The sequence below is a fragment of the Dendronephthya gigantea genome, unplaced genomic scaffold (genome assembly GCF_004324835.1).
Source record: "Dendronephthya gigantea isolate DGI-Jeju-01 unplaced genomic scaffold, DenGig_1.0 000064F, whole genome shotgun sequence".
Classification (NCBI taxonomy): Eukaryota; Metazoa; Cnidaria; class Anthozoa; order Malacalcyonacea; family Nephtheidae; genus Dendronephthya; species Dendronephthya gigantea.
In genome coordinates this window covers 481,756-498,722 of record NW_021163074.1, presented here as the reverse complement: position 1 = coordinate 498,722, position 16,967 = coordinate 481,756, and the positions used below count along the sequence as shown (strand labels likewise).

Sequence of the window (16,967 nt, the reverse complement as noted above, 5' to 3'; positions counted from 1 at the left end):
TTTCAGGAAGGTCTCCTCTTGCAGGTGCCACCGCTACCCATACAACACTTCGTACACCATGCAGATGCATGCAGAAGTTTATACATATTCTATCATGTAAATGAATCAAAGCGTTGCTACGAAGGTTCATGGTGATGATGAATGAATGTTATAACAATTTTATCACATTTTCTAGCAACTTCGTCGATATTTTTGCATGATTTTAAAAATGGGATGAAAACACAAACTATAGATGATAACAGTCGTTATTCTTAACACTAGCTTTTCTCAATCTTTTAAATATATAAACTGTTCCTATATAAGTCTTCTTGACCTAACAACTCAGTGATAGACCTATATAATTATGCATGAATGGCGTATAATGCACTCAAAATGATATTGCTTAATGTTCTTATCTCGCTACAAGTCCTTATACGAAAACAAAGAGACCTATAAAACAAGTTAGTATTGTCTTGGATAGCTTTGAAGGAACTTTGTATACTTTTGGAAATGCGTAGGCTGAGTTAAACGGCTGTAAAATTTCATCATATAAATCTGATGTTGAGAGTGAGATTGTAGGACAGTTATCCAGAGATTGGTATTTTTGTAAGTAAGTTATCTACATATATGGTGTATTGTATTTGGCGCATTATTATATATCGTTACTTTATACCAATTTAAATTCGTCGTGATAACTTATAGACTTCTTAGACCATTTGATTTGTATCATTATGATGCAATAAGTTGAGATTCTTGTAAGTTTTTTGTTTCATATACATATATCTATAGATGTGTATAAATATTATGAAATGATGTCTGTTAAACTTCTTGTATATACGTTTAATATTATATAGAGCTTGGTTTAAATTGTAGATGAAAAATTCGCTTATAACAAGCCGTTTAAAAATCTATCATTATAAGCTAATGGCATGCAAATAGCTAAAAACTCACGAATTGGACGGTTGGTTATTCATTGATTTGTTTACTTAATGCATCTATACTTCCCTTACGAAAAAAACACATGCGAAAACCACATGTGGAATCACATGTGACTCACATGTGAAATTGGAACCATTATATCACATGTGGTTCACATGTGGTGGTATCACATGTGGTTCACATGTGGTAGTATCACATGTGGTAGTATCACATGTGAGTCACATGTGGTTCAGTACATGTGGATCTGGAACAACCACATGTGGTTCACATGTTAGTCTGTTTTGACGCTCACATGTGGTTCACATGTGATCCACACAAACTACTGCATGACACCTTTAATTATCATTAAATCACTCAGACACAGTATTACCAGGTGAAGTAAATTAATGCACATATATTGAAAACCATATTACAAAATGAAGTGAAACATTTGACTGTTAAAGAGTAAAAGATACATCTGTAAATATAAAAAAATGAATTATAATACTATAATTTATTTAGTCATCCTACTGTCCTTAATTGTTGCTAAGATCTTCCTGATTCTTTCTTCGGTTTTCCATTGACAGCCTAAATTCTTTGCACTCTTGTGTCATAACAGCTTTTAAAATTGTATTATTTGCTTGAGGAAATTTCATGATGACAAAAGCTGGAAAAAATATAAACAGGATTGTTAATTAATAGCAATTGCAGTTCATCGCAATAAATAATTTAAAGTCAAATATAATTTCATTGCCTACAAAATAAAACATTAAATGGAAAGTGAGAATGTTATCTACTGTATACAAAAACATTAACAAAATAACAATCCATTCTTCTGAGAAACTGCTGTTGTTCATGGTCAACAGTGAATAAGGTTGTGCAGACCTAGGGAATGGCTAAGGGAAGGAATGGCTGAGGCAAGAAAGAGGCTTGAATCTTAGGAAAAGATGGTGGAACTTTGATGGTGTACATATTTTCTTGGTTGCAGCAAGTGCTGCTAAAACTCCTCTTTAAAGTCTAAATCCATCTGGCCCATGTTGCTGCAGTTGGTAGTACCAATCTGATACTGTGAGGCTTTTAGACCCAGCCAAAACATACAAAATATTTGAAATATCATATGTAAAAATACATTAATTTCTTCTAAATTAGGTGTTTAGAAAAACAAAATTCTGCTATACTGTATACAGAATATTGCTACTGTTTATAAGACTCCAAAGGTTATTGAATTAAGTTAAGGTGCAAGGGGTATTCCCTAATTTAGACCATATTGTGTACCGGTATATATCAAATGGTAATATGTTTCAAACCTTTATATTCTTTGGTTTCTTATTGTCAGCACTGGTCACATCTAATCGCCTCTTCTTGGCTTTATTATCATCACTGTTATTATCACTGTTATCCTCCAACTGCTCAATTCAAGCTAAGTTTTCATTAGTAACTCATTCTTGCTATCTGTGAAAAAACACAAATACTCGCTTTAGAAAATTTATATATACACAAATATTTTATTGCTATACACAACTAAGTATGAGCGAGCGAGATGTGCACATGTTTGGAAGATAACATTCCACACGACTATATATCCCAGTCTCAGTTGGAAGGACATGTTGATCTAGAAAAAACTATAAACAATATATTTCTAGCGCATATAATGTCACTATGTTCTGCTTCTTTCTTTGCTAAAACATTATTACACCGCTATTGAGGATATTTCCCGGCTATCACTAGTGTGTATGAGCGAAGTATTTATACGAAGATGAATGATGATTGATAAAGTTGAATAAACAATCTTCTGATTACAATAATACAATTCGATGCGGACCTAGGTTAAATTATTATTTATATTATTATTTAAGTGTCACTGAGATGCTTACCACTTTCTGCCAAAACGTTTCAAAATACGATTTCCATGCCGTCTTTGGGGAATTCATCTTTGAGTATCCAAACAAAACCATGCGATCCTTCTCGGGATGTTTTAGCATGCACACTTTTGTCTTTAAATAATATATTCTTTCTTTAAGATGCTTGTCTTATTTGACTCAATCCAGTGAACCAGCACCTATTTCATTTCCAATCGTATTAGGAGAGTGACAAAGATTATCCTTTTATGTCTTTTATCAAATAAAATTGCAATCTCCTCGTAGAACAGCCAAGAATGTCGTTGTAAAAAATTTGAATTTTGAAACGAATGCGCAACCTCGTTCCCAGGGTTTTCGCCTAATGTGGCGTCACACTTGTCGGTCGTTGGGGTTATTACACCGGTCGGAGATTGGCCTCAGATTTATAAATATTAGGACGAATGTATTATTACAACGAGGCTGAGTTTACTATTCGCTCATAGCCAACGAGGCTGAGTTATCTTATTGTTTTATTGTAAACTATAGCATTTAATAAGCAGCAGAATTTTGATATAATTTAAATAACCCGGCATATATAGACAATCCAATGAATATCCACAAGACATCTTCTGGATTGTCTTAATCAGCAGTGTTTTGATGTAAATAACTTTATTTGTAGATTACCAAATATGTTAGATAGAGATTAATTGTAAATAAGAAGACAACTTAAATATACAGTGTTACTTAAACTGAGCAAAGCAGTAACTATTATTTAGATGATTATGCACGTGTATTTGGGGAATAGGTATGTGGTATATGTATGCATTCACATTACAGAAGTTTGCTGATTCATTATTAGTTTGAAATACATTTTCATGTCAACCACATTTCGTTCACATAGGTTTATACATTTTCACATGTAAGCCTTGTGTGATCGCATATAAACCACATGTGATCACATATGAACCACTTGTTTGTAGAGACATTTCTCATGTGAACCACATGTGTATCTCATATAACCACATCTGCATCACATGTGGTTCACATGTGCCCTCATAGAACCACATGTTTTCACATGTGAACCTCATGTGTATCCAATATAACCACATGTACATCACATGTGGTTCACATGTACCCTCCATATAACCACATGTGAACTACATATAATCACATGTGATCACATGTGATCACATGTGATCACATGTGAAGCACATGTGATCACATGTGAAGCACATGTGGTTCACATGTACCCTCCATAAAACCACATGTGAACCACATATAATCACATGTGATCACATGTGAAGCACATGTGATCACATGTGAAGCACATGTGATCACATGTGAAACACATGTGAAACACATGTGGTTTGCATGTGTTTTTTTCGTAAGGGTTCACTAGGCAACTTTCTTTCCCCACTGAAATATAATATAATATAATACATATAACAAACCGTCCATTTACATTTTACCGAAGGGCTGTTTTCGCGAAAGATATACGCACTATACGCACTCATTATTCGTGTTATAGTAGGCTTTAAAACCATTTTATTACTGAGCATAAGATTATATGAGACATTCGTAAAGACATTAGGATACAATAATTTCATTCGCTTTCGGCCTGCTAAGATACACCATGGAAGCGAGGTCATTGGGTATATAAGATTAATCGGTATTGTATATATTGCTGTCTTGTTTCTTATAGAGATTCCTACCAGGGCGCCAACAACTGCTCCAACAGCAGCACCGACAACAATACCAACCAAAAAATTATCATCAAAAGCAACTACATTTCTTCCACCTACAAAAATTTCTTTTTCAACTGACGCGACCAAGTTTAAATCTGTTCAAACAAAGACTACCATAAAAGCAGCAGTAGTTCCAAAAAGGAAATTAAGACCAAAGGTACTATACAACGGTCCAGCAACGGTACTATCACGTGGCCTAATTTTGCCAAATTATACACGTAAATTTATTTTTGCACTTGTTATATGTATATTTGAAGGTTTCTAGCCTTCTCCTCCTGTAAGTTTAGCTTATCTCGCGTAAAAAAATATTCTTCTTATTCTATAAATTTTACTTAGAAAAAAATGTATCCAACAAACAAAACGAAACCTGGGACTGCTGCAGACAAAACAGACGATTCCCGCAGTGGCAACAGAGGAGAGACATTTTGGATTTTAGTTTATGTTTTCATGGCATTCGCCATATTCGAGGTTTTGTGTGTGGCATTTTTCTTAATTTACAGACACAGAAGAAAACGTAAAGAAAAAAGGTAAACGGGATTTTTCATTTCTATAGGTTGAGTGTAGAACTGTCTCCTTCTTTGTACCAATGTCTCAGCCTTTTCCTTAATACCTTCATATAGTTCCTGTTACCATTACGACAGGCTGATTGGTGTCCGATTTTGATCACTTATCTTATCTATATATTGTTCAGTAATCACAATATTTAGCATGTGATGTGTTATATTTTCTTAGGGAAGCCTCTGCTAATGCTGCCGCTGCTGACAGTCGTGGTAATCATACACAAACTTAATTCATCAAAAATATAATAACTTCGTTTGCTCTGAACTTCAAGCTAGCGTGAAGAGTGCGTCAGTGATTATTCAAATATTTTTTACTTCTAGATAACCAAAGCACGCCAGAGCCTCGTGTACAAATTACCATCAGTCCACCGCCAGTTTACCCAGAAGAAGAAAGGGAACTTTACGAGAATGGATCGAGCGAGCCAAGATACAGCTCTATACAACAGGTGCAAGGTTCATTGAACAGAGAAAACAGTTTCACACTAATTGAAAATGGTATTGCTCAAAGTTTGGTAAGATTCTCTATAATTAGGGTAAATAAGAGATGCTTGAAATGGTCCAACGCTTTAAGTAGAAATATGAAGTTTGAGACAGGCACATGCAGTGTTGAATATCGTTTGGCCGTGCATGAACAATTGAAACAAAAGCAATATTAAAGTATTTTGGTTAAGTATACAAGATTGTAACGTTATGGAGTTAAAATATTGCTCGTGAATTGCTATTCCCTCAGTGTTGTTTAATTTCCGTGTTTGATTGGGGAAAACTGAGTTGCTAACCGATGATAGAAGAGACAAATATTTTTGCCCTTTAGGTAAGCCCAGAGCAACGTTCAGGTCGAAATTCTCGCATATCTCAAGGCCGTTCGATTATTGTGCTGCCAAAAGACTGCGTTATTGTGCACACAGGCTCAAAGAAGTCACGACAATCGCGACATTCACGGCGTAGCACGTATGGAGAGAGCAGCACGCACGGTGAAAACAACATGCTCGAGATGGGAGTAATGAACGATGCCGGACCAACATCAGACGATAATAGAAGTCTTTACTCTTGGGAAAGCTTTTCGTCTTGCTACAGAACCAGCACAGATGAAGATTATGTCTCCGGAAGCAATCGAATCAACTGGGAAGATGATTCCTTATACGAAGAGCCTGATAAAGTGATTCATAATATAAAATCGCCCGGAAAATCGTTTGGACTAGAAAGACTTTTTGCACTACAAGAATCAATGATAAACGCCGAAAATGATAATGAGAACACTGCTAGTGCGAACACAGAATATGCTAATCAGAACGTTGATAACAACAGGGAGTATCCTAACGAGAAGGTGAGATATGTAAATGAGAATGCCGGGTATCTTAGTGAAAATGAAAATGACGCGGCTGACATCGTAAGTTATACAAATCAGGATGTTTCACAACAAAATAATGATCACATTGATGAGGAACATATCTATGAATCTGCCGAAAGTTTCAGGAGGGACCGCAATTTGGCCTATTATGAAAACGCGTATGACTTGCCCGAGGACGCCCTCGCAAAGTGTCTTGGGAAACCAAACAAATTTGCGCTCAAGCATGTGTTCCACGAAGAAAATACGGAAAATTACGAGGGCGAGCCGAGCCTGAATTTAGGGTTGGAATTTGTGAACAACAATGAAGCCATGCTAGAAGGAGAAGATGTCAAATTAAGGCCGACAAGACGAAGTACTTTGTATTTACATCAGGTGAATGATAACAGTGATAATTCAGCTTCAAGTTGTTAATTATTTTTGTCATATTGCTTTAAGTTCTTCATCTCACATGAAAAAAGTGAAGAACAAATTGACTCTTAAAACCTGGCATCTAATGTCAATGGAAGGGTGATATTTATAAGTTTTTTTCCGCATTCCGGGAAGTCGTTTCTAGCGACAACAAAGACCGCAAATATACGCAAATTTATTCATTTTTGAAAAACCAACCTCCTACTAAATTTGTGTATAAGAAATACACGCTATATATCTCCATATTTAGTAGGTATAAGAAAGTATATGGTAAAACAGTCCAATTAATATATTATCAAATCTATAAGCAATATCGAGTCTATATATAGTAATAAATATATATCTATTTTTTCATTTTATTTACCATGTATAGACGAAGACATAATAACCATATATATTTGGAATGCTCTACTCTTATTTCCCTCATTGATATTTCAAATATAAGGGGCCCTGTCAGCACTAGCAGCTTCTAAATGCAATTTTCCATTACGTTCATGCACCTTGCACAGGCGCTGCGGCCTTCAAAAATCTCCTCGTGTAGGCGTGACTTGTCTTGAAAAACAAAGCGCTATGCCCATGCAGGCTGGGCGAACAATGGAAAGCAACCTTAATTGCGTTGCCTGAACAGTTGGCTGGACTATTAATTGTATGACAGAATAAAAAGCAGAAAGTTTACCCGATTTTAAATAGCTTGGAAATCCGAGGGAGATATCCTTGCCTCCACCTTTGTCCAATATTGTTCCTTGTCCCAAAATCATAAAACGAATTCTATTAAGTACGTAACGCTGTCTATCTCGTGAAATAAGAAATTATGATAGAACCTGTCAACGACTTAACATGTGTTAGTCAAGATAAATGACTTCATCAAATTTTGAATTTGAAGTGCCTTAATTACGATGCTATTGGTTATAAATTTCTAAAGAATATTTTAGAACTGAAATCTACCAATAGTAATAGAGTGATTTTGAAGGAGTTTTAAAATTTAAATGTTATTATTATATAAATGTGGGCTCAGTGTTATAATTTATCCGGTATCTTCTCTGTGTCTTGACTAACGCTTAATCTACCAAAAGAAATCCACGATATACAAGAGGATTCGTTGAAGGTGAGTTCCATTTTAAAACATAAATCCTAGATATATAGGACGTACTCGCCAATGCCGATGGTAATATGCATGAATAATCATTTGGACTTACGTCTTGATTAAGTATCCATCAGTTTACCTTCAATGATGTATAAGCTCAAATTGGTATCATTAACGACCATTTTAATGTAAAAATACCGAAGTACATATATATTTAATTTTATTTCATCGTTAATAATGATTACAATATAATTTTCAAGTCGCAAATTATTGCGTTTCAGACCTTTCTCAGTTGGTTCTGACAGTTGAGTGTTCAACAACAAATCACAACCTATAGGTCATAAATTCTGGTCCACATTGCTTTTCACCTGGCTTATCGAAGCCATCGGAAATTTCTTTAGCATTTTTCTCCGGAATTGTGAACTCTGTTTCGGCCATTTCACTCCCGGATTCCTCCACATTGACTATATCATTTTGAATTGGATTTTCTGTGTCCGTGCGTTGCGTGGCTGGCGATTGAGTTGCTTGACCACCCGTCTTTTTATCTGATAGGGAAAACAATAAATACCTCCTATTTAAAAAGGAATGATGACATATAGTATACTCAAGAGAGAAAGGCACAATCCGTGAACTCTAAAAAGAAACTGAAACGGTAACTTGCATGACTGCTGCTATCTTTAACGCTGTCAGTGCTAGTTCCGTTCTGGTGCTTTTGGTTGCATGCATGGGTGATTTGCAAAGAGTGTACTAAAAATTCTGTTTTGAAGTAATGAAATATAGATAAGAGACTGTATTTGTACATAAATTGTCGCCAATTTGACTGTAGTGGGTACTGTTAGGGAATTATTTTTTTTTAATTGTGACCGTGAAATTATAATGAGGAACTAAATGTCCTGCCCCAGGGATCTTTGAAAGAGGGTTGAAAGGCGCATGCGCTAACTACCATGCTTCCAACACCCCCCCCCCCTGAGTAACTGTAATATACACATTGTGGAAAAGTGATAAAATGCTTACTGATTACTCTATATTTCTTGGTCCTAAATTAAACAATAAATCAAATTGAGCATATTTCAAAGTTAAGCAAAATATAATACAATAATTGTGTTGGTATTACTGTTTAGGTATTAGTTTACATTTTCACTGATAAAACAAGGCAGCCATACTTATTTCCCAGTTGCGTTTTGATTTATTCAATTGTATGCAAATATTTGTGGTAAAATTTCGTCAGTAAAAATTTTACTTTTATTTAGTCACAGAATAATTATTTAGTTTACAACCACAGAGCACTTACTTAAAAATACCAGTCTATAACATTGATATTCTATTATTCTAACATCCTACATAACCATGCATTAATCATGGGAAAGATATAGCTTCTTAGTATAGTTGTTGCAGAAGTTTGTAAATTGTAAAGAAACAAGCCAATGATTATATATAATTTTCCTTTTCTTCCATTTTAAGTCAGTTTACAAATCAATCCTCAATGTTTGGGTTTAATATTTGGTTCAGCAATAGCATATCATCTTCTTTAGTAATATCATTTACCTGTTCTTCCATTTACGACGACCAAGGAATAGACAACATACGAAAAATATTACCACAAATGCCACCGCAGCCATGACAATAACTATGATGATGGCAACGTTATTACCATCGGAGGCAGTTGCTTTCGTTTCTGGCAAAACAGCAGAGCTGATTGAGGACGTCATCTGTAGAAAAAAATTCAGTGACACATTCCCTATTTGCATTTTCTCTTTTGACGCGGGGAAATATTTAAACTATATAATGTACAAAGCCTACTGTTGATTACGAGTGATTGCCTAGCCTATAGGTCCAGCATAAGTAAAAATAAATTGCAGCAGCTCAATCTTAAATTAAAACGGTATTTATTAAAGAACGATGCTATATATTTGTTATATGAATTTTCAAATGACACTTTAAGCTCTAATAATTAATGTGAATTCAGTTTTCAATATACACAAATGTGAATTTCTTCAATGAAAAGTTAAACCCGCAGCCGGCTGTTGTAGGTCTCGTGTTATAGTAGTGTACTTGTGCACGATTGTCAAAAAATAATTTTAAAGGTATATTCGTGAACATTAAAACTCACCTAAATGACCAAATGCTGTACAAATCATACTTAGTCGACTATGTTGAAGATATAGTTCACTCTAGCTTACCTGCACGTTTGTTGAAGTTGCGATTATCTGCGATGAATTATTTGAGCCAGTTATAAACGTCTGTTTATATTGAGTGGTGTTGACAGTGTATATTGACAGTGTTTGTTTATAACCACTAAACAGCCTTTCATGGTCAGATACTGATGATGAATGGTCACTCATTTTTGAGATAGAGTTACTTGCTGATATTATCTGACCAACAATTATTGATGAAACTGATGATGAAATTGTTGATGAATGATCAATTGTAGATTGTTCGGTAATGGGGATTGAGGGTGATACCTGAGCGATAATTACTGATGTATAATCACTTGGAGTTAGTGTATTGACAGTAGCGTCAATAATAGACTGTCCGGAAACATGATCAACTATCGATGATTTATACTCACTCACCGATGATGTAAAATCCATAGACTTCTTAATTTCAGGAGACGGGGTAATTTCATGAATAGTTTCTGACGTGATATTTGCCACCGCTGTTCGGGTGATTGCGGACGTTTTATTGTGGAGTGCCTTATCAACGATCGATGACTTATAATTAACCATTGTTTTCATGACAATGATTGAAGATGTGTTATCATCCGTCAATGATGCACGATCAATATTTGTGGTCGATAATTGGGTCAGTATTTGCGTGCTACTTTTATCGAAGCTAATAGTCTCGTTTTCCTTCGAAATCGGCATAGTAGCTTTTGGTACAGGGTTGGGACCCAGTGGGCGTATATCCATCGTGTGTGCAGATATTAAAACTTGAGTGGATACCAATGGCAAAATAGAGGTTGAAGATTGTATGAGCACCGTTTTGGTTGCAGAGATAGGTTCTGTTTTATGCTGTGAAACACCCAACGTTGCCAAAGAACTTTGGAAAACCTTGGTAGTTTCTGAATAAATGAAAATAGAAACTGTAGACAAATGCTTATTGTATTCTATAAAGAAAATATTCTCCATTGAAGTTTGGAAATTTAAATATTTTTAAAATTTACTTATTCAGGGCAAAATTTATTAAGGAAAAAATCCAGAAAGTGTTACAATTGCAATGAATGATCTAGTGAAGTGAGGTTTTTGCTTTTTTATTAGTGAGAGACTGAGAGCTAGAGTTTCCTTATAAAATGTGGTAAAAATGCTATGCACAGGGTCTCCCCCAGTCATATATCTTAAACCGGGGCTAGTTTGATATGAAAGCAGTCTTTCTGTTTGCTAGTTATTTGTAGTAGTACCAAAAAAAAGAGCTTCAGCCAGGAGCCTGACTATAATTATTATTATTCTCTATCCGCGATGTTCTTCAGGCATATAAATAAAACCTTTGTGCAATGTGTCTTGCAGTAACTGATCGCTGTCGCCGCTGGAGTGGAATTTTGGCACTATGCCATATAAAATTACACTGATTATTTGACTGCCACCTGAGCGTCGATCATCAACATGAAATATGCGTTTACTTACGGAGACAGTTTTGCTTCCAATTCGTTTCATTACCAAAGAATGGCAATTTCACAGCACACCAAGCCTCCTCACTGCCTATCTTGATACAGTTGTTGTACTCTTTGCCATCGTAAGTAAAAGGAAATATACAGCAATCGCCATTCGCTGCCCGCACGTCGCAACTACCACCTGCCAAAACAAAGGATTTTGACAATCAAAGGATTTCTCCCAGATGAACAAGCTAAATTAATTTATGATAATTCCCCCTATCTCCTTAAACTATCCAGTCTTAGTCAGTCAGACAACCTCTGAAACGGGACTAACTCCTTGTAACTATAGTACACATTCTCCTTAAACTATTTAGTCTTATAGTCAGTCAGGGAACCTTGGTAACGAGACTGACTAATTCCTTGTAACTAGAACACAGTCATTCCATAAAAAACTAACGTTATAACGCATGGGAGTATACATTATTCTCAAAATATTCATTACAATGTTTCTGGTAATGTTTCTGATTTTGGCAAACCATATACAAAAGCGCACGTACCGTTATAGGTGCCTATAACTTTTCCAACAAAACATCTTTCATTCTCGGAGATTTTTTCTGAACAATCTTTTAACACACCTCGTAAAATGCCTCCATCAAACCGTTTTTCGCTGGCAGTCCACTATAAAAAGTTTAAAAAGCAATCCATTAACTGCATGTTTGTGTTCCTGTGGACTGTCGTTAAAGATGGAAGCAGTTATGGCATAAGACTGGGATAATGATAAAACATAACATTATGTTTTTCCACACCATCCTCACTGTATGCCTGTAAATTAGCCGCCGTAGTAGGTCGTAATGTCTTTTTAACAATTAGACAACGAGTCCGAGTTGTTTATGAGCCAATAGTCAACGAAGGCGAAGCCTGAGTTGACTATTCGCTCATAGACAACGAAGGCGAGTTTTTTGCCATGCAGTTGGAATAACTCAAAAATGTTCCAGTATTTTCAACAATTAAAAATACAAACTGTCAAGGACAATGTATTCTGCACTCCCTCTCTCACAGCAGAAATTAAATCCTCAACACATAATGCTCATGCTAGAACTAAAATACGTTTTTCTCCCTATATTTATCCTTTCACCTCAAAGCGAATAACATTCGCGGGACGATAAGTAACATTCAGTAAACCAGGCATTGGCGTGAAGTCAATATCCTCTGGCATTTTAATAGCACTATCGACACCGGCGCATGAGCTCAGGTCATGGTCAGCATATGCCAATAGGCTCCCTTGATCACTTAAATCGAACTCCAAAGGATCTTCACCGTCCCTGGTGTGAGCTCCTCGACCAAGTTTACGAATGTGGTAACACTCTAAATTAATATAGAATTGTTGTTAAACTTTCGAGTATTTTAAAAGTATTGAATTGTTTAGCCTCTAATCAGCCCACAATCCTATATATATTGTATGTTGCAAACAGTATATTGCTGACCTCTAAAAAGATTATCTTTTGATAAATTTGATTGATTGTCAATAAAATGCATGACCAATCACAGAAAATCAAAGTGTCAATCTACTTTGAGCAATATGGCATGCAATAGAATTACTTTGCCCGGCCCCGAAAAGAGAAGAAAGACATTTCTTAGGACGGCAAGTCCTTTTACATGCTTTTCTACCATTTTTACTGCTCAATATATTTGCGAGTAATATACAATTACGTAATGGTTTTCGTGTTTCGATGGCCTGCTCCGAACACGCGGGAATGTTGTGAGAGAGGAGAAAAGCGCGCGAAACACCCGAATAATTGTTTTATAAAATAACAACGACAAGGCTTGAATTTAGATTTAAATTTCAGTTTAAAACCATAAATCTCCGTGTTTGGATGGCCAGATCCAAACACGGGCTTCGACCAATCACAACACGGGTTATATACATGCATGTTATTTTATAAAAACATTTGCCATCTTCTCGTTATATCTATTTTATAAAAACATTTGCCATCTTCTATATCTTCTTCTTTCTATTGCGTATAAGGTTAAAATGCCTCGCAAGTTGCAACGTGCGTTAGCATTATGTTCGGGTATTTACATGTTTAGGTCGGTATATGACGTCTTGCATATCAGACCAAAAATATGCATCATCATTAAGGCAGTGAATGCATGGTGTTTTCTTATTACTCCGGCGTCAGCGACGGAGTTGAAAATTCGCCCCGGTTTTGTTTTGTTTTTGTTTTTTTTTTTTTATTTTTTTTTTTATTATTTTTCGTCGTCGCAAGTCTGTAATGGCGCGAAATATACTAGTATTTGAATAGTGTATGTGATCGTATTTATCTACGTCCCAGTCTTATCTCCCAAGAGTTGTGGTGCACAGCTTTGGCTAATTTTCCAATGCGCGATTCGATTTCGCTCGCATGATATGGCAATTCCTCCAAGAGGAACAAATAAACCGTTCTTTTTATGCTGTTCGATTAAGTTTAGATTGAATTGGGGTAAGAATATATTTAATACATGTAGACTCGGTCCTATTTTAATAATATCGCTGCTATTTCGCCGTTTAACAAGATGATGTGGTCGTGTATGGGCGCGTTGACACGTCGCGTAGTTTGCACAGGATCGAAGATTTAATACAACTATATATAAGCGCGAATTCCAAAGGCAAAGTGTAAGACGAAGCGAATGTATCATGCGGTTTATTTACATTTTTGAACAATTGAACTTCTATACTGCGATGTGCTTCTGAATTTTGCGATCGAACATTTAGGTTCGCAAGGCATCTAAATGCGAATATGTATGCGAAACAATACGCGAACTGTATTGTTTATGTTCAGAAGCTCTATATTGAAGACTGGCACGTGCGCCGGAGTTAACGCCAGAACGGCGTCTTGTTTTTATAATAATAGCCATAAAGATTAAAAAACTTTAAATGGATTTGTAAATACTGTCATCGTTCTTCCAAACGAGACAGAAATAATATTCAATTCCTATTGTTATAACATTCCTTCAGCACTAATGCTATTGGTTATTAAACTTGAACTGAATAGTTAATTTCAATTCATACCGTATCTATGGTTTGAATGCCAGACACATGCTCCGTATCCCTTGCTCGTGAACTCCATTCCACCACTAACAGCTACGTCTGGATTCCTGTACATTGGATATTTTGGAAGGCAACGACACACGCACGGGTCTAATTTACTCTCTTCCGCGTGTAAATAGTAGCAAAAATCCTTCGTGCATCCCGTTAGATTTCTGAAAACATCCCTTTCACCTCTGTCAATAACGAACTGAGCTTCGATTACAAATAAGCACGAGATTAAAACACAAAATGTGCTTACGAGCATGATATTGTATGAATTGTGGATGTCTAGAAAAGTTTCGGTGATTTCTGTCGACGCGGTTACCACCTCAACTTGGTAAAATTGTCCCAAGTAAATTACCGAGCTTGATAAACAGTTCCGAATGGTATATGATCGATGTTTGGCAGACAAATCCTTTTAAAATCGTCAAAACAAGGAAACATTTCACATATCTCAATAGCCCAACTTCAGTAAGGTCGAATACTCGATAGGGAACTTTATTTGCAACTATTAAAGGTATATTACGTGTGAGAAACTTAGAGCTGTATATTTCAATATAGGACTATAATTCCATCTTTGGATACGAAACAAATTTCCCATTAGTCTATAAGTGCCCTCATGCCGCTTTTTTAAATTCTTAACCTGGCAGTTAGATTACCATAATATTTCGATAGGATTATATGTATTATTAACAGCAGATGATATTTGGTATGATAAAACTGAAATTTGGCAGCAAAGCCTTCGCGTGCGACCATGAAAGATCTCGAACATACCACACAGATTAGAACTCGCTGCTACTTAAAACGTGAAAGCGTTGAAAAGATACTTGTACATCAAATTGCATAGATATATACCAGAAATCTAGAATCTGGGTCTAGAATTACACCGAATTTGCAACCGCGACTTGTAGAGCTAACAGTGCAGCTATATGTTTGCGCATGCGCGACTTGTTGCTTGGAAGAACACGCTTGAGTTGTTAATGCTACCTTACCTTTAACCTTTGTATTTGTAAACCGACGAAAAATCACCCAATTTTCGCAGGTCTATGCCAGATTTCTCTTATGGTAGTCCATATGCCGTCGAAGGTTAGATTCTTACAGATATCCGAAAGATGTTTCATCGCATTGACGATTCGCAAAACCATATCCATGATTTAATATCAAGTCGGGAAATAGCCAGGGGGCTGCGGCTCCCTCCCTTTGGCAGTATTTAGTGTAATATATGTTTATTTTGAAGTAAATTATTTCAACTCTGAGCTACTCTCTAGGCAACATCAGCAGTTGTTCTTTTAGAGAAACATTTGATATTTCTTGGATATAACTTCGTCTTAAACTGCATGTGTTAAAGCTCTACATGCAGGCGTTCTTTACAGAACTGCGAGGCGGAACAAATTCAGTCGAAAACCACAATCATATCATTAGCCACGCCTTAGGGACCCGCCCTTACTGCAAGTCCAACTTCACATCTAATATCAACTACAATTCCAAACGACGACTGCAAGTATTGGCCTTCGACTATGGACACTACCATTGAATTCACTTCATCTCAAATTTTTCATTGTTCGTCCCACGACTGAGACAACAAATCTACCAAAAATCTCGATACACTTTAGTCTCAAAGTCTCAAAGCATACATTGAATAAACTACAGAGCATTGATCCATCGGGAAGAACCGTGTGAAAGTTTTCACTTTGCTGCTTATTTCATAATCGTCGGCAGTACGGTCGCTAAATGAAAATTGCCGTAGTTATAGATACGCAGCATCCATTCGAATATATTTAATTTGAAATGTTGGGTTCCTTGGGCCAGCGGCTTTAAAGATGATCACTGCGGCTCTTAACAACTTGAGTAACTTAACCTACTCTTCAAGGTTTATACAAGTCTATATTATGGTACTTATTGTTGGTAAGGAGAGTCAAAATTCTCCTAGAAAACTTCAACCAGCAAACGTCTTAAAGTGCGAACCTGCATGGTATACTGGTAGATTATTAGATAAAAGCTGACATATCGCGTGCATGCATGAAATTTTTCGTCGGAAGTTATGTGTGAGATATTATTGCATTTAGGATCTCGTTATAATGATCCATCATCTTCATTTTGATGATGATTTTCACGCAAACAATTAAGCCTGATTACTATAAGGACCTTCATATGATAAAGATCTAAAGAAGTGGCTTTGTGGTCAGGAAGAGCTAGTGCTACTAAACCAAATTTGAAATTGTAAATTTCAGGTTGTTGGGATTAATTTGTGCAGAATCATATCTTCAGTTGAGATTCATTATTTTTGCAAATGAATTTTAGGGCATGGTGCTGGAGCATCATTTTTGAGTATTGATCGCGTGTGAGTACTTTCGCCTTGATGCTTCATAACATTCGTCGGTGAAGACGCTCAATGAAAATATAGAGTCATACTGCTGTTAAATTACTGATA

The 16,967-nt window shown here is 36.0% G+C and overlaps 2 protein-coding genes and 1 long non-coding RNA gene across 5 annotated transcripts; 1 reads left to right on the top strand and 2 right to left on the bottom strand.

The window, feature by feature from the left end:
• Nucleotides 1–1,005: 1,005 nt before the first annotated feature.
• Nucleotides 1,006–3,913, bottom strand: LOC114530593. The gene is made up of 3 exons (XR_003687774.1): nt 2,772–3,913; nt 2,205–2,349; nt 1,006–1,564 (listed from the first exon to the last, which is right to left on the bottom strand). It is a non-coding gene; the product is annotated as an uncharacterized LOC114530593 (long non-coding RNA).
• A 1,305-nt stretch (nt 3,914–5,218) lies between these two features.
• Nucleotides 5,219–7,093, top strand: LOC114530623. The gene is made up of 3 exons (XM_028552216.1): nt 5,219–5,250; nt 5,362–5,552; nt 5,852–7,093. The coding sequence occupies exon 3, from the start codon at nt 6,023–6,025 to the stop codon at nt 6,797–6,799; it is 777 nt and encodes a 258-aa protein (XP_028408017.1). The 5' UTR covers nt 5,219–5,250; nt 5,362–5,552; nt 5,852–6,022; the 3' UTR covers nt 6,800–7,093.
• Nucleotides 7,094–8,113: 1,020 nt separating this feature from the next.
• On the bottom strand, nt 8,114–15,283 carry LOC114530578. Of its 3 annotated transcripts, XM_028552154.1 has the most exons (9): nt 14,519–15,283; nt 12,605–12,834; nt 12,027–12,147; nt 11,501–11,668; nt 10,454–10,941; nt 10,061–10,342; nt 9,426–9,589; nt 8,895–8,917; nt 8,114–8,425 (listed from the first exon to the last, which is right to left on the bottom strand). In XM_028552154.1, the coding sequence occupies exons 1-9, from the start codon at nt 14,799–14,801 to the stop codon at nt 8,205–8,207; spliced, it is 1,980 nt and encodes a 659-aa protein (XP_028407955.1). In that variant the 5' UTR covers nt 14,802–15,283; the 3' UTR covers nt 8,114–8,204. The 3 variants fall into 3 exon arrangements, with proteins under 3 accessions (XP_028407955.1, XP_028407954.1, XP_028407956.1); XM_028552153.1 differs by having other exon boundaries at nt 10,061–10,941; XM_028552155.1 differs by lacking the exon at nt 10,061–10,342.
• Nucleotides 15,284–16,967: the final 1,684 nt, after the last annotated feature.

Bases quoted from the DNA above. Each gene is read 5' to 3' on its own strand.
- LOC114530623 (XM_028552216.1), top strand. From the start codon at position 6,023: ATGCTCGAGATGGGAGTAATGAACGATGCCGGACCAACATCAGACGAT.
- LOC114530578 (XM_028552153.1), bottom strand. From the start codon at position 14,801: ATGCTCGTAAGCACATTTTGTGTTTTAATCTCGTGCTTATTTGTAATC. The intron at 12,835-14,518 runs GTATGAATTGAA...ATATTAATTTAG, and splicing joins GCATTCAAACCATAGATACG to AGTGTTACCACATTCGTAAA. The intron at 8,426-8,894 runs GTAAGCATTTTA...TTTCCCTATCAG, and splicing joins CAAGAAATATAGAGTAATCA to ATAAAAAGACGGGTGGTCAA.